The sequence below is a fragment of the Schistocerca piceifrons genome, chromosome 1, assembly GCF_021461385.2.
Source record: "Schistocerca piceifrons isolate TAMUIC-IGC-003096 chromosome 1, iqSchPice1.1, whole genome shotgun sequence".
Classification (NCBI taxonomy): Eukaryota; Metazoa; Arthropoda; class Insecta; order Orthoptera; family Acrididae; genus Schistocerca; species Schistocerca piceifrons.
Window position 1 is genome coordinate 18352384 of NC_060138.1, and position 23722 is coordinate 18376105.

The following is a 23722-nucleotide window of genomic DNA, read 5'->3' on the forward strand; positions in this document are numbered from 1 at the left end:
ATTTACTAAAAGCGTATGACACCGCATGGCGGCAGCATATGCTTGCCACACTATACAAGTGGTGTCTCCGCCCCCGATTGTTACCCAAAATTTCCTGTTGCTTCGTACTTTACGTGTCCAAGTTGGTGCATCCCTTCGTTACTCCCATATCTAGGAGAATGGGGTCCTGCAGGGCTCCTGTATTGAGCGTATCTCTATTTTTAGTGGCCTTAAACGGTCCAGCAGCAGCTGTAGAGCCGTCCGTCTCCCCCTCTCTGTATACAGACGACTTCCTCATTTCATACTGCTCCACCAGTACTGGTGTTGCTGAGCGACGCCTACAGGGAGCCATCCACAAAGCGCAGTCATGGGCTCTATACCACGGCTTCCAGTTTTCGGCCGCAAAGTCGTGTATTATGCCCTTCTATCGGCGTCGTACCGTTCATCTGGAACCAGATCTTCACCTTCATGACGATCCCCTCACTGTAGTAGACACGTCGATTCTTAGGACTTTGTTATCGACGCCCGATTGGCTTGGCCTCCTCACCTTCGTCAGCTTAATCGGAAGTGTTGACAGCAACTCAGTGCCCTCCATCGCCTGAGTAACACCAAATAGGGTGCAGATCGCTCGACGCTGGTGCAGCTGTACAGAGCGCTTGTTCAATCCCGCATTGACTCTGTGAGTCTGGTTTATGGTTCGGCGGCGCCATCGGCGTTGCGTTTACTCGACCCAGTGCACCACTGTGGTGTTCGACTAGCTACGGGAGCTTTTAGGACGAGTCCGGTGACCAGCGTCCTGGCGGAGGCTGGAGTCCCTCCATTGCAGGTCAGGCGTGCGCGACTGTTCGCCAGTTACGTTGTACACTTTCGTAGTTCTCCTGCGCATCCGAATTACCGTCTCATTTTCCCACCGACGGCGGTTCATCTCCCGCATGGGCGGCCCAGGTCAGGGCTTAACAGTTGCAGTTTGCGTCCGATCCCTTCTGTCTGAACTGGAGTCCTCCTCCCTTTACCACATATACTCGAGGTCCATTCGCGTACACCTCCATGGTGTAGACCTCGGCCGCGGCCTCGCCTGGACCTTTCACATGGCCCAAAGGGCAGTTCACCGCGCGGCTCTCTGCTGTCAGTTCCTCTCGATTCTTGACGTGTTCCGAGGCCACGAAGTGGTTTACACCGACGGCTCGATGACTGATGGTCACGTCGGCTTCGCTTATGCCCATGGAGAAGATATTGAAGACATTTCTTGTCCGATAGCTTCAGTTTTTTCACTGCTGAGCTGGTTGTTATGTCCATTGGTCTTGAGCACAACCGTTCATGCCCTGGGATGTCGTTTCTTCTGTGTACTGACTGCCTGAGCAGCCTACAAGCTGTCGTCATCCTTTGGTAGCGACCATCCAGGAGTCCATATGTGCCCTGGAACGGTCCGGTTGTTCAGTGGTGTTTGTCTGGATCCCAGGACACGTCGGAATCCCAAGCAACGAACTTGCTCACAGGCTGGCCAAACAGGCTACACGGAAACCGCTTATGGAGATCGGCATTCCAATAACTGACCTGCGTTAGTTTTTACGCCGCCAGTTTTTTCGGCTTTGAGAGACGGAATGGCATAGTCTCAGTACGCACAACAAAGTGCGTGCCATTAAGGAGACTACGAGTGTGTGGCAGTCCTCCATGCGGGCCTGTCGCAGGGACTCTGCCGTTCTCTGCCGGCTCCTCATTGGCCACGCTTGGGGTGGACCCACGGCTACCTCCTGCGCCTCAGTGTCGATTCGGCGCCCGGTTGACAGTGGCCCACATTCTGGCGCACCCTCCGCTTCGACTGCCCTGCGCCGAAATCTTCGGTTACTGTACTCGTTGCCGCTAATTTTGTGTGACGGTGCCTCATCGGTGGATTTAGTTTGTTTTATTCGTGAGGTTGGGTTTTATCATTTGATCTAAGTTTTAGCGTATGTCCTTTGTCCCTCTGTGTTCTCCACACTAGTGCTTCTAGGGTGGAGGTTTTAATGTGTTGAAAAGTGGCTGGCTTCTCCTTTTTATTCCCATGATCAGCCAGCCATGGTAATCTGTTTTGTCGTTTTAATCTCTTCTGCCTGTTTTCTGCGTTTCTGTACTTTTCTTCTCCCCATTTTTACATTTGTGTTTGTTGCCCTTCCTTCGTTCGTGTGGTTTTTCATTTCTCTCCGTTTTGGGTCGCGCCCCCCCCCCCCCCCCCCTCTCTTTTAAACCAACCAGCCTTCCAACCTGTTAATCAAAAATGGATCCCAAATAACGAAAAGTACTGATCGTAATTTTCTTCCCCTTTATGTATAAGTCACCCGGATCACTAGTGAGTTATTCTGTTTTCTGGTGATTAATATTGAATCCCCAGTTTCTGTATTTCATTGCTAATTGATAACACATATAGTTTGCACCCTTCCCGTCTTGTGTTGTAACTGATTGATCGTCAGAAAATAGTAGGTGATGTAAATAAGTTCCATTTTTTAATTTCTAGCTCCATCCCATTGCATTTACGAGACCATGTCTTAAGACTGATATCTGTATAGATTTTAAATAATGTTGGTGAATTGGGACAACCTTGTAAGAGACTATTGCTTGTTCTAAATTTCTTGACATACGTTATTGTTATACATTTTTAGTATTACTTTAATTAAAGGTCCCTTTATGTTTTCCAAATGTAATGCTCTCCAAAGTAGTTTTCTCGGGACAGTATCATATGCTTTTTCTAAATCTATGAAAATTACTATGTTTTTGATTATCCACTATGTTTCTCTAAGATCTGTCGTAATGTGAAAATATCATCTACATATGATCTACCAACTGTGAAGCCACATTGCTCTTCCCGGGTTGTAAAATTTATTTCCAGCTTATTTTTAATTATTTTCCCAATAATTCTCGGTAGTTGAGTAGGATTTGCGATGCCCTGTCTTAAATATAGTATTAATATATCTATTATAAATTGCAATTAAAATAATTGTAAATAATTCTGCGACGCAACGATAAATGTAAATTAAAACTTGCTGCTTCCCGTAGAGCGGCATCGAGTGAATGGTTATCTGTCGGCGCAAAGGAGGCAGTTTACATCTCTGCTGGCCGTTGCCCGTTGGGCGAAACGTTAAAAAACTTTCCTGACGTTTCCGCGAGACAGTAGCGCTGAACATTCGTTAGTGTGTTGTTTCTGGAGGACTGGAAAAGAAAACTTCCAGTCGAATCCCCTTCAGATTTAGTAGTAAGAGGGCTCAGCGGACAGCCCGTCGAAAAGTAAACACAGATCGAGGATAAAAACACGAAGAAGGTGTACTGAACTATGAAAAAAAGAAGCAAAGTAGAAAGAGTGACGGTCCAAGGACAAGAAGTGCAATATAGACAGTCGGAAAGGCCAAGGTGGTTGCGGGTAAGTGGTCACGATATTTGACTGCCAAGTGAGCGACCCGTGTTGAAACCTCCTTCGTGCCCCCCCCCCCCACCCCCTCCCCCCCAACCCCTGCTGTCCGTTTTATTGAAATTCGAGTTTGTGTCTTGATGTATCGTCCGTTATCATCAGCGAGGTGTAATGGCAGTTGATTCTGCACAAGTACTCTTATCAGTAGCCGAAGGGAAGTGGCTTTCGACTGGGAACCGCAAACGTTTGATGACATGGCGACAAGTCAACCGAATCCTCCACCGGAAAACACGTGTGATGTGTCATACACGGCTTTAGTGATGGTTACGTGTACCGTATATTAGAAATCTCTTATCGACTGTGCGACTGTTAAGTGAGTGAGATTGCCTCCTTGCCCGATATACATGTTCGTGATCACTCCCAAGGTAATGATGAAAACATAATAGTTTGTCACATACGCTGCAACAAATGAACGCAACAGTTTCACCATCACAGTTTCTCTGTGCTCTCCCAAAACGTAAGTTTTTGAAGTTGGCTCACGTTTTGGAAATCTTGACTATTGAATTCGTTTGTTGTAGAACAAAGTTCACACCCGTTTATTCGTTGTGGTATCTCGCCTGCTCTCACTATTCATCACATTTACTTGTGACGGTAACGTATTCTTACCACGTGAATCGTATTGTATATCCAGTGTTTAGTATGACAAGTGCCAAGACCACAGAAAGAGAACAAACATTTCAATTACCGGACGGGTAGTTAACAATGTTGTGGAGGGGTAGTTAACAATGTTGTGGAGGGAAAAAAAAGTACATTGCACGGGTCGGCCGCTTGGCAGTCCAACAGAATGACCAGTCACTCACCCACCCACCCACGACGCCGTTGCTGTCTCGGGCCGCTCTTTATTGCCCTTCTTGTTCTTCGACCTTTGACTGTTTCTGTTTCGCTTTCTTTCACAATTCAGTACACCTGCTGCCTTCTTCCTGTTTTCATGCTTGACCTGTGTTCAGTTTTTGACGAGCTGCCCACTGAACCACCTTACCACTGAATGTGAGGAGGGTGCGACGAAGAGTTTTCCCTGTAAGAAGCGCTAAGCCGTACCTGAAAGGGCCAACGCGAGAGCGCGATGTAAAAATTGCGTAGTTGATAGCTTTGAATTTTTCTCCATTTATCTGTTTCTTATTTTACACCCCCAATTTGTGTGAATGCTGATCACTCCAAATAAAGTCGGGGGGGTTAGTGATACGCGACCACCGCAGTACTCACTGAATCGGCGTCTTTATCTCAGAGCTTAATGCCCAAGGAATAAACCTACTCCACTCTTCACCTATGTTAAGACTGAATTAAAAACGCTCCACTGTAACTAATTTCGCTTCTGCAGTAACAAATAAAGACTAACACCAACTACAAACAAGAAGTTAATTATTTCCTGCAAGGTAGGTCGGACTGTATTCTCGCAAAATCGTATTATGAGCAATGCATCGTGAAGTCTCTGACGAACGTTAAGGCTTCAGTCCAAATCAGTTAAATGTAATAGAGACTTGGCCTTTAGCATTTTTCAATAATACAGTGCGACCAACGACTACAAAGTTTAGTCTTTTTTTTAGTTTTATTTTTTATTCTGCGACAGCTGACGTTTTCATGATATGCCCGCGCCCCCCTCTAACCCACCCTCCCCCTGTTGTCTCTCTGTATGCGCCCTGCATTTCCATTCCATTTACCCAGGTCTGCGAAATGACGCTCGCCTTCGACAGACGCCGCCTCCCGTTTATGCGCCGCCTCGTTTCTCCAGCTCGCCTGGCTTGCGTCGCTTCCACCCATTTCATTTGCAACAGCCTTCTCTCGCCTTCCGGTCTGTCGCTCTCGTGACCGGCTGTAATAAGTCACAGTCGTTGTTGTTTTAGTATGGGCAGAGGTCATTGTTGGCAACCGGAATAAAATAATAATTGGATCATTTTACCGACCTCCCAATTCAGATGATACAGTTGCTGAAAGGTTCAAAGAAAACTTGAGTCTGATTTCAAACACGTACCCCACTCATACGATAATAGTTGGTGGCAACTTTAATCTATCCTCGATATGTTGGCGACAATACATGCTTAATTCCGGAGGTACGCATAAAATATCATCCGAAATTGTGCTAAACGCATTCTCTGAAAATTATTTCGAGCAGTTAGTTCATGAGCCCACGCGAATAGTAAACGGTTGTGAAAACACACTTGACCTCTTAGCAACAAATAATCTTGAGTTAATAAAGAGCATCAAAACCGATTCAGGGATTAGTGAACACAGGGTTCTTGTAGCGAGATTGAATACTGTAATCCCCAAATCATCGAAAAATAAGCGAAAAATATACCTATTCAAAAAAGCATATAAAAATTCACTTGACGCCTTCCTGAGAGGGAATCTCCACTCATTCCAAATTAATAATATAAGTGTAAACCAGATGTGGCTTAAATTCAAAGAAAGTGTCGGCAGCAATTCAGAGATTTATACCAAATAAATCAACAAAAGACGGAGCTGATCCTCCTTCGTACACAAAACGGGTTAGAACACTGTTGCAGAAACAACAAAACGGACATGCCAAATTTAAACAGACGCAAAATCCCCGAGGTTGGCGATCTTTTACAGAAGCTCGAAATTTAGCGCGGACTTCAGTGCGAGATTGCTATAACAGTTTCCACAACGAAACTTTGTCTCGAAACCTGGCAGAAAATCCAAAGAGATTCTGGTCGTATGTGAAATATATTAGCGGCGAGAAACAATCAATGCCTTCTCTGCACGATAGCAATGGAGATACTATCGAAGACAGTGCTGCCAAAGCAGAGTTACTAAACACACCCTTCCGAAATGGCGTCACAGAAGACGACGAAGTAAATATTACAGAATTCTAATCGAGAATAGCTGCCGAGAAACGTAGAAGTAAATATCCTCAGAGTAGTGAAGCAACTTAAGTCACTTAATAAAAGCAAGTCTTCTGGTCCAGACTATATACTAATTAGGTTCCTTTCGGAGGATGCTGATGCATTAGCTCCATACTTAACAATCATATACAACCATTCGCTCAACGAAAGATCCGTACGCAAAGACTGGAAAGTTGCACAGGTCACACAGTATTCAAGAAAGGTAGTAGGAGTAATCCACTAAATTACAGGCCCATATCGTTAATGTCGATATGCAGCAGGATTTTAGAACATATATTGTGTTCGAAATTGTGAATCACCTCGAAGAAAACGGTCTATTGACACACAGTCAACATGGGTTTAGAAAACATCGTTCCTGTGAAACACAGCTAGCTCTTTATTCACATGAAGTGTTGAGTGCTATTAACAAGAGATTTCAGATCTATTCCGTATTACTGGATTTCCGGAAGGCTTTTGACACTGTACCACACAAGCGGCTCGTAGTGAAATTAAGTGCTTATGGAATATCGTCTCAGTTATGTGACTGGATTTGTGATTTCCTGTCTGAGAGGTCACAGTTCGTAGTAATTGACGGAAAGTCATCGAGTAAAACAGAATGATTTCTGGCGTTCCCCAAGGTAGTGTTATAGGCCCTTTGCTGTTCCTTATCTGTATAAACGATTTGGGAGAAAATCTGAACAGCCGTCTTAGGTTGTTTGCAGATGACTCTGTCGTTATCGACTAATAAAGGCATCAGAAGACCAAAACAAACTGCAAAACAGATTTAGAAAAAATATCTGTATAGTGCGAAAAGTGGCAGTTGACCCTAAATAACGAAAAGTGTGAGGTCATCCACATGAGTGCTAAAGTGAACTCGTTAAACTTCGGTTACACGATAAATCAGTCCAATCTAAAAGCCGTAAATTCAACTAAACACCTAGGTATTGCAGTTACGAACTTAAATTGGAAGGAACACACAGAAAATGTTGTGGGGAAGGCTAACCAAAGACTGCGTTTTATTGTCAGGACACTTAGAAAAAGTAACAGACCTACTAAGGAGACTGCCTACACTAAGCTTGTCCGTCCTGTTTTAGAATACTGCTGCGCGGTGTGGGATCCTTACCAGAAAGGACTGACGGAGTACATCGAAAAAGTTCAAAGAAGAGCAGCACGTTTTGTATTATCGCGAAATATGGGAGAGTGTCACAGAAATGATACAGGATTTGGGCGTTTTTCGTTGCGACGGAATATTCTTACGAGATTGCAATCACCAACTTTCTCCTCCGAATGCGAAAATATTTTGTTGACACCGACCTACATAGGGAGGAACGATCACCAGGATAAAATAAGGGAAATCAGAGCTCGTACGGAAAGATATAGGTGTTCATTCTTTCCGCACGCTACACGAGATTGGAGTAATAGAGAATTGTGAAGGTGGTTCGATAAACCCTCTGACAGGCACCTACATGTGATTTGCAGAGTATAGATGTAGATGTTCGTATCGTTGCTTATTTTTTTCGTGTGTGGCCTCAATTTATGGTTAGCCGATTATCTTGCCCTGTAACTTTCCTGTGACCACAGAGATCCAAATAAATATTTCGAAATTTTCATCTCGTGACTGCTGCGTTCCCACCACGAGTTGGCCACTCTGCATCATCCTTGCTCGTGCTGTCTTCAACAGTCTTCTTAATCGAGGGGAAAAAACGCCCCGTAGCAGCAGACCGCTATAAAGGCCTGGTCAGACGGAAGGCGGTCATTCCGCAGCGGTCTTCAAAGGTGAGGGACGCCACACACGAAGCGGTTTCCACAGAGCGGCTGCTAGCCGTACACGAGAAATAAGAGTTCTCCGAATTTCTTGCTGTAAAAAGTAGTGTACTTATATGAAGCAAAGCTACGTCATCACCTGGAGTTAGTTTTTTGGTAGAGATAGTCTTCTAAAAATTAAAAACAACTTCTTTTGATTTTGTGCGTTTTCCGCACAGTAAAATACTTCTCAGTCGATTCTGAGGATACTAAGTGCCGCAAAAGGTTGATTTTTGCGTATCTTATAGTTTCACATTATAGCATGATGATGAAGTGTCTATTCTGTCGATAATGGGCATAGGTACTGTGGCACCTAGTTTCCAGGTACTATGTAGCATTAAGTTTTGAAGGCTTTACAGTGAAAAGTGTGGCCGTTGGCTGCTGGTGCGGGCTGGTGCCGAGCGCGGCGTAGGCTGCAGCTCAGTCGTTGACATTTCGTGCAAATAGAGGAACTTTTTTCAAACTTCATCGCGGATTATTTTTGAATCTACTGCTGGAAAAAAATTACGAAGAAGACAGTCTACTCCAGCAATTCCACAATGTTGCCTCTGTGCGTGCAGTAATTAGTCTAACCTTGTCCACACTATCCACAAGGGAACGATATTTAGAGTCTTTAATGTAGTCCTAGAGTCACCATTTAAAGCCAGTTTTTCAAACTTCGTTAGTAGACTTTTGCGGGACAGTTTACAACAGTCTGCCAGTTCAGTTTCTGTAACTTCACAACACTCTACCATGAATCGAACAAACCCGTGACAATTCGTGCTGCCCTTCTCTGTATGCGTTCAACATCGCCTGTTGGTCCTATTTGGTGAGAGTCCCACACACTTGATCAGTATTCTAGAGTGGGTTGCACGAGTGATTCGTAAAATCTCGTTTGTAGACTGGTTGCCTTTCCCCAGTGTTCTACCAAGAAACCGAAGTCTGCCACCTGCTTTACCCACGACTGAGTGTACGCGATCATTCCATTTCAAACGCCTGCAAACTGTTACTCCGAAGTATTTGTAAGAGTTGGCGAATTCCAACTGTGACTCATTGATATTGCAAATGTACTAATACATTTTTCATTTTTTGAAGTCACATTTTGACACTTCTGAATATTTAGAGCAAGTTCCCGATGTATGCACCACTTTGAAATCTTAGTGGATGACCACTAATTTTGTCTGTCATGCCACAAATACACAACATAAGCGTCATGGGTCTCAACACAGTTCCTGGTATACACCCGAAGTTACGTCAACATCTGTTGGTGACACTCAGTCCAAGATAGGTTGCTGCGTTCTCGCTAACAATAAGTGCAGTTACAAATTTGACTTGACACCCCATGCGATCGTAATATAATAAGGATAAGCGTGGTACTGTTTTTCGGAAACCGAGAAACACTACACCTGTCTGGTTGCATTCAATATGTCGTGTGAGAAAAGTGTGAGTTAGGTTTTCACACGATCTGTGTTTTCGAAATCCGTGCTGATTGGCATAGAGCTGGTCATTTTCGGCGAGATTCTTCATGTTTGACCTCAGAACGTGTCCTAAGACACAACAACAAATGTATATGAAGGATATTGGACGGTAGTTCTGTGGATCACTTCTGCTACCCTTCTTGTAGATTGATGTGGGCTATGCTTTCTTCCAACTCCTGGGCACGGTTCTTTGTTCGAGCGATGAACGACAGATTATAGTTAACAGAGGGGCTAACGCAGTCGGAGTATAGAATTTGATGGGTATTAACGTCGGACCCCGGAGCTTTATTTAGCTTTAACGAGTAGGTAGACACTTTACTGACTGCATGCGTTAAGCATACAATTTCTCATAAGATAGGAGGTATTGCTTTAAATTGTATTATAGAACAAGTACGTGGAGTAACATCTTTGGTTGTTAGCGTTAGGAACAATCACGGAAATAATTCGCTGACATCAGAAATACCAGAAGAGGCTAGACAATTGATTTTCGCTTGAATTTAATTTTCTACGCTTTGTTTTCTGTTTTGATCACGCGGTTGCTTACATAGTTGCTGTAATAACTTTAAGATGTGGTATACGTAATATGCACTAACTGATTTTCTGTTCTGAATACTGTACTCTAATGCATTTGACGTAGCATATGGCACGTATGAAAATTAGAAGTTTTGCAGAAATATGTATAATTTTGGACCAATTTAGCACCTACATCAGTGCACGCTTCGCCCTTCTTTGAAGTATGCTTGTAATCGGCATCGCCTGTATCGCACAAGAAGTTGTACTTCCTCACCTGTTGGACAGGTTTTCCTGTTTGCACGATTTTCGCTGAGTCCACTTCACGCCCGCTGCCGCTGGCTGGCTGTTCAGCCGTGAGTGTGAGGAAACAGTGGCTGCAGCCGCTCACAGCGGCGGCGGCGGCGGCATTCCGGTCCCCTGTGTGACCGACACGATGCGTGGAAGATGAACGAACGGTTTGGGTGCGTTGTAATCCACAATTGCGGTGTTTTTTCTTTTTTTCCATTTCATCTCTCGTAGTCACCGCCACAGCCTCAGGTTTGTGTTCGGCTGTCAAAACAGAGAAGTCCCTCTTGTCAGCCACTTTCCACCAACAACCTTTGAGTTGCTTTCCCCAACCACCATTTCCCTCTTATTCAACATTGTTGTGATGATAGTTTTCGGATTTCTCCTTCTTTTTGCACGGAGTGTTCCCACCAGATCAGTTAATTTTTCTAGAAGAATGTGCGCCAAGTTCATAGAAGTGCAAAAGTTATCTTTAAAGTGTGTCCTTCCAGAATTTAAAAGCGAATCCATTAACTTCTTTTCCACAATACACTTCAACATTCCAAGTACATCCACCTACAGCACACACTTTGTATAATTTCACCCCCATTTAAAACATTTTCCAGGAATGTACTGACGAAATCGTAGCCTTCCACGATATGGAACCATTGTTTCGTAGATACAAACAGCTTCGCGTGGAATGAAAGCTTCCTGGAATTTTGTGATTAGACGATTCACAAGCTTCCTAATTTTGAACAGGTTCTCATGTTCATCTATGTTTTCATTGTCGCAAAAATGTGTGCTACTGAGGAACAAGTGAAACATATTACGGGACATAATGAGACATCTGGTTTTTGTAAACCGCATTCGGGCACCAAAAATCCTTCATTATTGAATTATACTCAATCCCTGTCCACAACATAAGCCCCATAAATTTCCTCAAACGATCAACGCTGATGTCACTCCATAAAGTCAGTCTGGATGATAATGTTTCTGCTGCTATCCCTCTAACAATATTTAGCCCAGAATAACGGTTTGATTCATTCACGATGGAATCGCACATTTCATCGTCCAGAAAAAAATGTAAACGTCAGTGGGACAAATAATTGCAGGTAGTGTCCAAAAATGCATTGCTTACTCTACAGTTCCCAGAAAAAAACAAAATTGTTTAGGATTCCCTGTACATCAGACCACTTTATTCGAGAAGTAGGGAGATCTCTTCAGGTAACACCTCACTTTCACTATCTTCGTCAGTGGATGATGAAACTTTGTCTATTTGTAGACGTGTTATTCGTAACTTGCACGTTCGTCAAAGGAATTACTTCGTGCCGGTCTTAGTGGCCGAGCGGTTCTAAGCGCTTCAGTCTCGAACCTCGCGACCGCTACGGTCGCAGGTTGGAATCCTGCCTCGAGCATGGATGTGTGTGATGTCCTTAGGTTACTTAGGTTTAAGTCCTAGGGGACTGATTACCTCAGATGTTGAGTCCCATAGTGCTCAGAGCCATTTGAACCATTTGAATTACTTCGTCTTCACTAATACCCTCGCTCAAGGAATAAGCACGGCAATCTGGGTAGGAATGGCTACCACTTGCAAAGAGTGATTCATCAGATAAACTTGATTCCTACAACCATTTTCGGATTCTCTCGTCTTGTGAATCGATTTTTCTCCGAACATCCACAAAATCTTACTGAAAACAAGCACTACACAGCGCCGCATGTGTAAACAAAATGTCAGTGCCAGCAAGGAAGACGTACTGACCGCACATCTTTAACAGGTAACAATTTCGTGTCACCTATTGCTGCCACTATAAAACCAACGTCACAATAGTGCTACAACTGGCCGGTATGATGTGACACACATTCGATTTGAACGGAGATGTGACCTTGTATGCACCACATGCAAATACCAACACTCTCGCGATCGAATTGATGCACATGGTGAAAACGTACGTCAAACATGATGAACATGGCGGTGAAAGTGTTAATGGAAGGATGTGGAGAATTTGGTAGTAATCAGTCACTCTTAGGTAGTGAAAGCTGTGATGTACGACTAACGCACTAAATCCGTGTTCTATGGGCGGCTGAAATGTGCTTGAACACCAGGCTTAGACTATTCCGGCAGCTGCTTTCTTGGGCTGAGTCGGCCGCATCTTCGGAGGAAAGTACCTGATGTGTGCAGCCCTATCTAAAAGCTGTGTTGCACAACTCCAACTTGTATCGGTAGTTGCCTTTGCGATTAGTGTCTACTTGTGCATGAAATGTACTCGCGGTTGCGAATATGAATAACAATCAGCTGTGTAATGGAATGACGGCAATGAAAATTTTTACCGGACCGGGACTCGAACCCAGATTTCGCGCTTATCCTCCGTGCACGACTCACGGCCAGACCCAAAGTTCCATATCTCGTCAACCACGTGTCTACTACCTGTACACGTAGGTCCATTATGTACACTATGAGATCAAAAGTATCCGGAAACAACCAAAAACCTACGTTTTTCATATTAGGTGCAATTGTGCTGCCACCTACCGCCAGGTACTCCATATCAACGACCTCAGCAGTCATTAGAGAGCAGACTGGGGCTCTCCGCGGAACTCACGGTCTTCGAACGTGGTCAGATGATTGTCACTTGTGTCATACGTCTGTACGCGAGATTTCCACATTCCTAAACATCCCGAGGTCCACTGTTTCCGATGTGATAGTGAAGTGGAAACGTGAAGGGACACGTACAGCACAAAAGAGTAAATTCCGCCCTCGTCTATTGACTGACAGAGACCGCCGACAGTTGAAGAGGATCGTAACGTGTAATAGGCAGACATCTATCCAGATCATCACACAGGAATTCCAAGCTGCATCAGAATCCACTGCAAGTACTATGACAGTTAGGCGGGAGGTGAGAAAACTCTGATTTCATGGTCGAGCAGCTGCTCATAAGCCACACATCAAGTCGGTAAATGCCAAACGACGCCTCGCTTGGTGTAAGGAGCGTAAACATTGGACGATTGGACAGTGGAGAAACGTTACGTGGAGTGAAGAGTCATGGCACACAATGTGGCGATCCGATAGCAGAGAGTGGGTATGGCGAATGCCTGTTCAAACGTCATGTGCCAGCGTGTGTAGTGCCGAGAGTAAGACCCGCGGGCTCTGGTGTTACGGCTTGGTCGTGTTTTTCATGGAAGGGGCTTTGGTACTATCACAGCAGAGGCCTACATCGATGTTTTAAGCACCTTCTTGCTTCCCACTGTTGAAGAGCATTTCGAGGATGGCGATCGCATCTTTCAACACAATCGATCACATGTTCATAATGCACGGCCTCTGGCGGAGTGGTCACTCGACAATAACATCCCTGTAATGGACTGGCGTGCACAGAGTCCTGACCTGAATCCTGTAGAACACCTTTGGGATGTTTTGGAACTCCGACTTCGTGCCAGGCCTAACAGACCGACATCGCTACCTCTCCACAGTGCAACGCTCCGCGAAGAATGGGCGGGCATTCCTCAAGAAACCTTCCAGCACCTGATCGAACGTATGCCTGTAAGAGTGAAAGATGTCAAGGCGAAGGGTGGGCCAAAACCCTACGTGTCCCGGTCCGCACAGATTTTCATGCCGTCATTCCATTACACAGGTGGTTGTTATCTGTATTCGGAACTGCGAATAGATTGCAGGTATTTCGTGACGTCCGTAGTCGTCGCAGTGCCTGTTCCTTCGGACACGCATCCCCGTCAGAAGGAATTAAGGATCGTAATTCGGAATAACACAGGCACTGCAGTATCTTACAGTAGTTTTGCACCTGGAGGTTCCTCAGAGCTAGCTGCGCCTTCCCTTACCGTAGCTCTTCACTGGAGTTCCGTGCTCAACTGACCTTTCCGTCTGTTCGTTGCTTTGGCCGCGTGCTTGCGTGTAGAATGAAGGAAAATACGACGACGAATCCGTCGGTAAGTAGGTGGGTCGGCCCCCATCGGCGCCCCGGAACGTATCCGCGAGTCTCGGTCTCTACATTCTTGTTTGATCTTTGGGGAAATTTGCTTAAGGAGTATGACACATCATTCACGGACTTACCGCTGTCAGTCGTTGGACGTTCTCGTTCGTCTCGAGCCACGTTAGCTAAGGGACTGTCCAGCTTATTTTCTTGGGCTGGCGATGCTTTCTGTGCTGATGGAGGAATGGATGCTTTCTGTGCTGATGGAGGAATGGATGCTTTCTGTGCTGATGGAGGAATGGATGCTTTCTGTGCTGATGGAGGAATGGATGCTTTCTGTGCTGATGGAGGAATGGATGCTTTCTGTGCTGATGGAGGAATGGATGCTTTCAGTGCTGATGGAGGAATGGATGCTTTCAGTGCTGATGGAGGAATGGATGCTTTCAGTGCTGATGGAGGAATGGATGCTTTCAGTGCTGCTGGAGGAATGGATGCTTTCAGTGCTGCTGGAGGAATGGATGCTTTCAGTGCTGCTGGAGGAATGGATGCTTTCAGTGCTGCTGGAGGAATGGATGCTTTCAGTGCTGCTGGAGGAATGGATGCTTTCAGTGCTGCTGGAGGAATGGATGCTTTCAGTGCTGCTGGAGGAATGGATGCTTTCAGTGCTGCTGGAGGAATGGATGCTTTCAGTGCTGCTGGAGGAATGGATGCTTTCAGTGCTGCTGGAGGAATGGATGCTTTCAGTGCTGATGGAGAAATGGATGCTTTCAGTGCTGATGGAGAAATGGATGCTTTCAGTGCTGATGGAGAAATGGATGCTTTCAGTGCTGATGGAGAAATGGATGCTTTCAGTGCTGATGGAGAAATGGTCTGACTCCAAGTTGTAGAGCTGCTGTCAAACAGCAGTGGGAACACGAGGTATTCGTGACAGGCGAGACACGTACAAAGCCTAGTGCCCAACTGTAGACAGACGTGCAGTGGCGAGGAGAACAGTTGTCATCACCAGATGGCATAGGCAACCGATACGGCGCGATCACACACTGAACATCTACGATGTAGCGTGCGATGTGAAAACCACGGACGAATCGTGTAGACATACAATTTAAAAAAAAACTGTGTACAGCAGAGAATAACAGTAAGTAACGCTACAAAATATACCGTTTTATTGTGGAATGTTGGCTGCTATAATTACTTAACAGTGTGCAGGTATCAGTAAGGTAATTTACATGCTGTGCTCATCACATTGTAATCGTTTATGAACATAATTAGTATTATGTCTATTCGTTCCTGTTTTGGCTATGGTAATGCGATCACTATATTTTTCATAGTATCTTACCAACATTTCTATTTTATTAGTCATTAGGCTACTGTTGCATTACGCTTATATGATCTTGTATTTAGAACCCTTTACTCAGCTGACGAGAAGTCCTATTTCTTCACACACTGAACTTCACTAATTCCCTCCATATGTAACTTCACTCTAGCCATTCACGACTTTAAATTATCTAATCTACCCGCGCGATTAAGGAATCTTTACACGCTCCTACCAGTAGAGAACCAGTCCAGTTTTTCCTGCCGACCACATCTTCCCGAGTAGTCTATTCCCGGAGATCCGAAAGGGGGGGCTATTTTTCCTGCGAAATTTTTTACCCGAGAGGATGCTATTATCGTTTTAGGGACACAGTAGAGCTGCATGCCCTCGGGTGACGGCTGAAGTTTCCCCCCTTGCTTTCAGACGTTCGCAGTACCACCACAGCAATGCCGTTTTGGTTGACGTTAACAAGGCCAGATGAGTCAGTGTGTTGGCGCTGCAACTATTGAAAAGGTTGGAGGTCTTTCTTCAGGAACCACGGGTTTGTCTCGTGTCTCCACAGGTAAACCAACATTGTGGTCGCGTCTGCGGTACGGCTACTTATATCGTTAAGGCACGCAAGTCACCTCCCTTGGCGAAGTCCACGAGTCGTGATGGGTTGGGGGAGTGGTGTGGTTGGGATCTGTAGACGAAATCAACATAAAGACTAATCTGTGTTTCAAACGACATAGTTTGTCATCGGTAAACGTCGTTTGGTAGTCATTATAAAGGAGGTGTATTTAAATTGTAAATGCGCATAACCGATAGAGCAACTCCTGGTGAAGCTTGCGCATCATTCAATTTAAATATTTGTAACCGCATTGATAGAAACGAAGCATCGTAGGAAGACTGCTGTGAGTGACTAGCATCAGTCCGAGAGCAGTTACTGCAGGTCTTACTAGGGAAGGAATATTGTGACTCTGGTACGCTGTATGTGACTGTGTTAATAACCGAGCAGAGCCGACAAAAATATTGCTCCTTACTGTTTGGTGGACTGTGCCAGACGAGAACGACGCGAAGAGTTGCAGGGTGTGAACCAGAATCTTTCTCCGTAAAAAAAAGTTTCGAAAATGCTGTCAAACCACAAGGTGGTACTTAAACTTGGTCGTTGTCTTACTGGTTACAGATACCTGAGTGTGACGTTCTTAACATTCGGCAGACTGAAAAGTAAATTTCATAGAGAAGTGATTAAAAGAAAGTTATTTGGAGCCATTCATCCTCCGCTCGTATGCGAAATACATAAAAAAGCCCATACTACTTAGGTAGGCTGTGGAAGTGATTGCTCCGCGTTTCTATACCTTTTTTTTAATCATACCACCGTCCCCCCCCCCTCTTCTCTCTCTCTCTCTCTCTCTCTCTCTCTTTCTCTCTCTCTCTCTCTCTCTCTCTCTCCAACCCCAGCTCCTCCCCGACACTGTTGCGTTGGCGGGAGCAGCTAGAGCAAAGAATTTCTCGCTATTCCTCTGCTTCCGTCACGTGGCGTCGCCTGCTCGGCAGATCCCGCGCTGTTGTTGCGATAGGATAGGTGAGCGGTTTGCGCGCGAGGCAGAAGGCCTGGGCTGTCTAAACTGAAGCCGCAACTCGCTGTCGACAGGTGGCCAAGACGGGCAGCAACTCGGTGACGACGCAGCCGCCGGCGCCGGCGCTGCTGCAGCCTGCCTCGCAGCAGATACAGCAGCAGCAGCAGCAGCAGCAGCTGTCCCCCGGCGGGAGCGCGCCGCCGCCGCCGCCCACGCAGATCAACAAGATCAAGTACCCGGGGCCGCAGCACGTCAAGAAGGAGAAGCGCCAGAGCTCGTCGCGGTTCAACATCAGCAAGGACCGCGAGCTGCAGAAGCTGCCCGCCATCAAAGGTACTGTCACCACGGAGCGGCCACCCTTCACGGTTACCACATCTCACTGTTACACGTGCAGAATCCGTTTACTGCCACCAGGGTGTCTGGACAGTGCACACCTTCTAGACGTATGTGCGGCAACGTTTACCTCCTTAGTCCGAGGAACGATCGTTGTGTAACGGCTGATGCGCAGTGCTTCACCCCCCCCCCCACCCCCCTCACCACCACCACCACCACCACCACCACCAAAGACGTTCGTATGCCCACTAACCCTGCGGAGAGGGCCAATCTACAACTACTCCAAACTCGCAATAACTTCTGCTGGCAATGACACCAGCGACATCAAGTAAATGCCACATTATGCAGTGCGACCATTTCGCAGCAGTGTCAGACATAACCGCCGTCTCGTCACTCTGTGACTCATCCAGTAGTCGATACGTCGCACTACTACTCAAGTTGGCAGCAACAGGTTTCACTATTGCACAGATGAGATCACTACAGACTGAGACTAGACACGGTTATCTTGTTTACCTCGAGAGTTGACTCGTAGTAAAGACTTGCGCCACTCGGAACATATCAGAATACGTCAAACCATCCAAAAGCTTAAAATTTTCCGCCTCGTATAATAGCAAACGAGAAACGACTCGCAGACAGCGGAGCACACGAGACGCGATGAGCTACTGCGGCAGTGTCAGAGCCGCTTCCGTGTTGGAATCTTTTTCCTTTATTAAAAAATTTTGGTAGTAGTGCAGGTTGTTTGGGGAAGTACACCCTAGATGGCTCCCCGCCTACGGCGTATTCAGCCTCAGTAAACGCACTAGTGGGGTCCTCGTGTTCGCTTTCAACTGCAGCCTCCGTAATACATCCCGTAAGTCAGGTTAGATTAGTTTGTAAAGTTGCTTGTTGAGCTACCGCGGGAAATGAATACATTCCGAAAGAGATTCGACGACGTAAAAATCCCCACTGTTGCTCATTCTGTACGGTTTCTGACGGCGTTACGTTGAAGAGAGTGCGACCGTATGAAATTGCAGTAGAGTGCGATGAAATATGTCGCGGTGCACAGGTATACAAATCGGACTTCGAAGCTACTGCAAATCATACTGCAGGTACTGAAACAAATCAACGAGTTAATCGTGTAATAGTTCGCGTATAGTGCGGAGTCATATCACCGAGCCTACGTTTCACAGCGGAAAAATAATCCTGAAACATAAATGGAAATCAAACAGCCGTGTTGCAGGACAGGTGAATGAAGTGAATATAAGATGAAAATTAAGGTAATAATTAGCGTTTAACTTAAGAGTAACAACATAGATGTCTTACATTTATGATGGCCATTGAAAGAAAGACGAGTCTGAAGGGCATTTACACTTGTCGTTTGTTAGAATGACGAATGAAATTGCAGTAAAGATACACAAGCAATACTCTCACGATAAAAATGATAAATATATGTTATACCTAGTAACAATGTAGGCGTGGCACGTGCGATGCGCGAACTGTTAACTGCGTGCCCAAGTCCTTGAGTAGACACCTGTCGTTTAAGGGCAGCGGGACTCTGAGCCAGGCGGGCGTCGCAGTGGCTTGGCGACGCCCCTGGGGCGAGAGCCCTGGAGCGGAGGCGGCAGCCCTGTGGGTAGTGGGCGCACTGAGCAGAGTGCCAGGAGGGAATTTGATGATGAATCATGTTACGCTCGAGCCTTCCTTTGCATAGCCACGACTTGCGATGAGGGACAGCCTAGGAAAAAAGAAATTAAGCAATTTACTCAGTATTTGAGCGCTAGGACACACGCTTATTTCATCAGAGCAGCAAAAACTTTATTTTTGTGGAGCATATCAAGTAAGTTCGGCGAAATATGCGCCTTGCGGAAATATATGGAACGTGTCCGTATTTACAAAAGCAGAACACGAAGCACAATGTCGAGCCTGTACCAAGCTAGGAGATGTAGCCTTCGCAATTACCCCGCTCTAAAGCCATAACCATTTCCACTCCTACAACCCGTAGCGCTGGACATTGCGAATTTTGTTTTCCCCTCATTCGACACGGAGGAGGAGCAATTTCGTAGCTATCACATGCTTCATTCTGGACTCAGACAGTACTACGCAGCAGTGGTGCACACTACTGCCATCTAGGAAACGCTGTGTAGCCTTTGTGTCGAGAAAAAGGTTGTAATTGTTCCGTTCAAGTTTGTAGGCGCGAAGTGGTTGTTTCGTCACGCGCAGCCCTTTCTGAGGAACAGATTGGACGTGGCTCGCGCAGTTGACTGTGGCGCGCTCGCCCACGGAGCTAACAGTACAGTGTCGTGAAGGACTCTGAGACAACTTGCAACACTGCCAAGTTCGTTATGCCTGATGTGTACAGAGGGGGCCAAAGGAAGACACGGTTGACACAGGTACCTTGCCGCAGAAAAATGAGACACAGTATATAGATTGTGATGTTAAGCGTTACTTCCCGCCACCCGTGAGGTTCCTCTGATACTTCAATTTCGATCACATACGATCTCACTGGATTTCAGAACCTGTCTGCGGAAACTGTGGCAAAATTTCTCCCGATGATGGACCTCCTGGAAAACCTCCACTGTGCACAAACTGCTCAGACCACCGTCCCCCGAAGTTGCAAGTTTGTCTGATTCGGTCGCCCCACAGACTTCGACGCTCGTAAGAAATACGAGCTACTTCATTCACTAGATATTGCCGAAAATTTGGCAAAAGTTACAGATGACGCCGCCTCGTTTCAAAGTGAGTCAGTAAGCCGTCGGAGAGAGATGAGCACTCAAACCGCGTTAGTGGATGCCCCTCTGCTGATGCTTTCGTCCTTTTCCGGCGTCGGTTGAGAAGAGGTCGCCCCGTTAAGACGCCCTCCTCCTGTGCTCTTGCAGACCCACACAGACCGTGAACAGGTCGTCCACCTCGGTAGCTGCGTGCACAGCGCGGCAGATTGTTAACCGAAGAGACCTCCGGTCGAATTCCCGACCGTGTCGCAGAATTTCTCCGTATGAGACTGGTTGTCGTGTTGTCCTCGTGTCGTCATAAATGACATTCCACTATTGTGGTGGCTGTACGGGCACGGCACGAAAGCTAGTAAATTGAGAAAGCCCACCAGTGGCACTAAGGAATAGAACGGTACGACTGTCCTCTCACCCGCAAAAAGAAAGACCGGGCAAAGAGATGGAAAAGAAAAGGTGTAAATTAAGATCAAGAGGATGGTACTGCTCGAACTTATCTCCGCTTCTACAGAGCAACCCAGTGTGACAAGGAACGGCGATCTCGACTTAACTGCCCGTATCGTGAGGACGGTGAACTTGCAGAATGGTTTTGCTACCCGGGCACAAGCTGCAGGATAAGGAGCTAAGGAGGTCATGCGGGCGTCCGGCCGGACGTGCGTTTCGGGGAGGGTTGCACCGACCTGAAGGTGGAGATGATTGTAAGCAGACACGAGTGTGAATGTTTTGTCCGTACCGGTGTTTTAGTGGCAGCGGTTGATCGGGACTGAGGCAGCGTCAGTGTGTGGTCGGAGCAGATGTTGTCGAGATGCCTCTCCGCACGGAAATGCGGAAATGATGTGGAGCGCCACCGTGTAGCAGAGCCACACAGGGCGCGCCTCCCAGCAGGGAGGCAGCCTCCCCCGCAGGAAGTGCATTCGAGACTCTAGTCTGAGCCATTGCGGGAGGAGGAGTGGTCCCCTGAGACGCTAGCCAGTAATCGCCGCCCACACACTGACACTGGATTGGTTCTGCTGGTTCGCTGCCACCAGGCAGAACATGCCCGCCTGTCTGTGTTGCTCTCGTGCGTGCTTTCTCGCATCGAATCCTCCCCTGTCAAAAGTATTTTATGTCCACCTTCAAGTCGGTGTGCCTCCGTCGGAACGGATTTCCGGCCGGATGTCGACGACATTTTCTACTCCTTAACCTCTCGGGGATGGTTTCCTGTTCTTCATCCTGTACCTGAGAACGAACCCTCCATTTCAGACCGTGCTGCGCGCCGATAGGGCGTGTGGTGGTTAGCAGGCGACCTCTTAGGAACCATGCGCACTCCAGTTGTGTATGTCCCTAGCTGTACGTAGGAATTGTGTTGCCTGACAAAAACGACGCCTCCGATCGGGTGGTAGATACGAGCAACACCGACGCAGCTAAGTGGCATCAAGAGAACAGTGACTTCGGAACTGCGTTAGGAAAACCTAGCGTGGCTAAGGGTAACAGGGCACAACTGCGTCAAAATCTGTTTGTGATAAAAAGAGGGGATTGTAGAGGGTATTCCCGTTCCACATCAACGAAACGTTGGAGAGCGTTGCTGGAATTGTAACATCAATTAAGCCGGCCGAGGTGGCCGAGCGGTTCTAGGCGCTACAGTCTGGAACCGCGAGACCGTTACGGTCCCAGGTTCGAATCCTGCTTCGGGCATGTATGTGTGTGATGTCCTTAGGTTAGTTGGGTTTAAGTAGTTCTAAGTTCTTGGGGACTGATGACCTCAAAAGTTAAGTCCCATAGTGTTCAGAGCCATTGTTGAACATCAATTGAACCATAACACTTCTCGTTGGAACTTGACCTCGGCAATCAACGTCGCTTATGACCCCTCTGAATTTTCTCATTGTGCTGTAGCAGTGGAATAGCACAACACTTCAACCGACGCAGCGGTGGGAGGGGGGAACACTTTATGCCCACATTTTGAAAGTATTGTAATGTAGTAATGTACTTTACATTTTAAATAAATATTGTTTTTAATGATTTCTGATACCGGATATCGTAACTGCTTTGAATTTGTCAGTGAAACGTAACCCAAAAATTTAAGTCGTAGTTGTTTTATCCCGCCGACTCGTCAAATGTGGGGTGCTTAGGAAACGTGCTTTCTCGGATCGCTCGACCACAGTTGAAACAAATCGTATTAATGAATTTTATTTACAGAAAATAAATGACAATACTTTGAGAAATTTAGAGTGATGTGTGGCAAGCAAAGAGCGACGTGCAGGATGAGCAGTCTCTTCAGTGTGTCGCGGCCAGGCGGCGCGCCGCCCACGTCCTCTTCCTGTCTAGGCCGCTGCCGGCGGGTTGTCTGCCGTCCTGCGTCTTCTCTGCTCTAGCGCTCCCAACCGACGTGCCGGCGCCGAAACATTAGTAGTGAATGTGGTTTTTCGCAGCAAATTTTACAGACGTATTTTCAAATTCAGGGACCTTCTTACCCATCCATATATCTTGTGTTTCGAAAAAAACTCGACGAGAATTAACGAAATCTGCACTAGACAAAAATTGTGGTCGCCGTAAAGCACAAGTCCTCTGTATGTACAGATTATAGGAAATGCTCTGGTATTGCTAAGATGTTGGTAAAATATATTTCTAGGATCTGGACCCTACTTATGCATTAGCACCTATTTGACAAAGGATTTTGTTAATAAAAGGTAACAATTTGTGTGGCCATAAAGTCAGTCTCCCTCGGTGGTGCGCGTTATGGAAAATGCGTTGGTATTCCTAGGGTTAAATTTTGGTAAGGGCATCGTAAGTTACAGAAATACGATGGACATGGACACCGCTGTACTGCAGAAGAACGTGAATGGTGGGCGTAACAGAGTTGGACGCAGCGCCCGGCCGGGGAGCACCGCTCGGCACCGCAGCGCAGCGCACCGAGCCGCTGCTGCGAGATTGTGTGGTAGCGGGGCTGGACTGGGCTGCTCCGTCTGCCGCACCGCCGTGGACTCGGACGAGCAGGACAAGGAAAGTGTATCCTGGCTGCCGTCATATCTCGGACAATAGTGGCTAAAGGTTCCTTAAAAAGCTGTGTGGCGGCTACGTATACGTCTAATCGAGGCACGGGGCTCTCGATCACAAATTACAACAACAAAAACATTTTATCGATAATGTTGCTGGCCACGTGTGAATCCCATCGTGTACTCAGGTTCATTCACTTTGGAGCAAATAGAGGATCGCCGGATTGATCGCTGCTCAACAATTGATTGCCTCATAAGTTAATTAACAGTGAAAGTAAGTTGCTCGATAAGAAGTAATTGTATGAAGGCTGTGGTCGATTACCTCTTGTGATCGTTGTCGATTAAGATTTCAGTGTCACCTCACTTGCTGCGCTAAGAAGGGACATTTTTTCCAAGTGTTTTTCGATGCAATCTCTGTAGGGCTAAAAAACATGCCGAATGTAGTTTTAGCACTCTTCCTAAAGAGTGCAGAATTTTTGATCGGCGTTAGTGTATCTCAAGAATTTGCCGAAGAAATAAGTTTTGAAAGTTTCGTTCGCGACCGAGACAGATTGGAAGACACTTTCAGTACTTATGTTCTACATTATGTCAATAGACCCAACACGAGCGGGAGGAAGTGTGAGTGACGGATA

At 46.4% G+C, this 23722-nt stretch overlaps 1 protein-coding gene across 2 annotated transcripts in view; it reads left to right on the forward strand.

The window, feature by feature from the left end:
* The window catches only part of LOC124790607 (serine/threonine-protein phosphatase 2A 56 kDa regulatory subunit gamma isoform), a 322070-nt gene that overhangs the window by 114899 nt on the left and 183449 nt on the right, over positions 1-23722 (forward strand). For both annotated transcript variants that reach the window (XM_047257796.1, XM_047257797.1), the window contains one exon: positions 17158-17416. In XM_047257796.1, coding sequence (XP_047113752.1) covers positions 17158-17416 — 259 coding nt within the window. The remainder of the gene's footprint in view (positions 1-17157; positions 17417-23722) is intronic.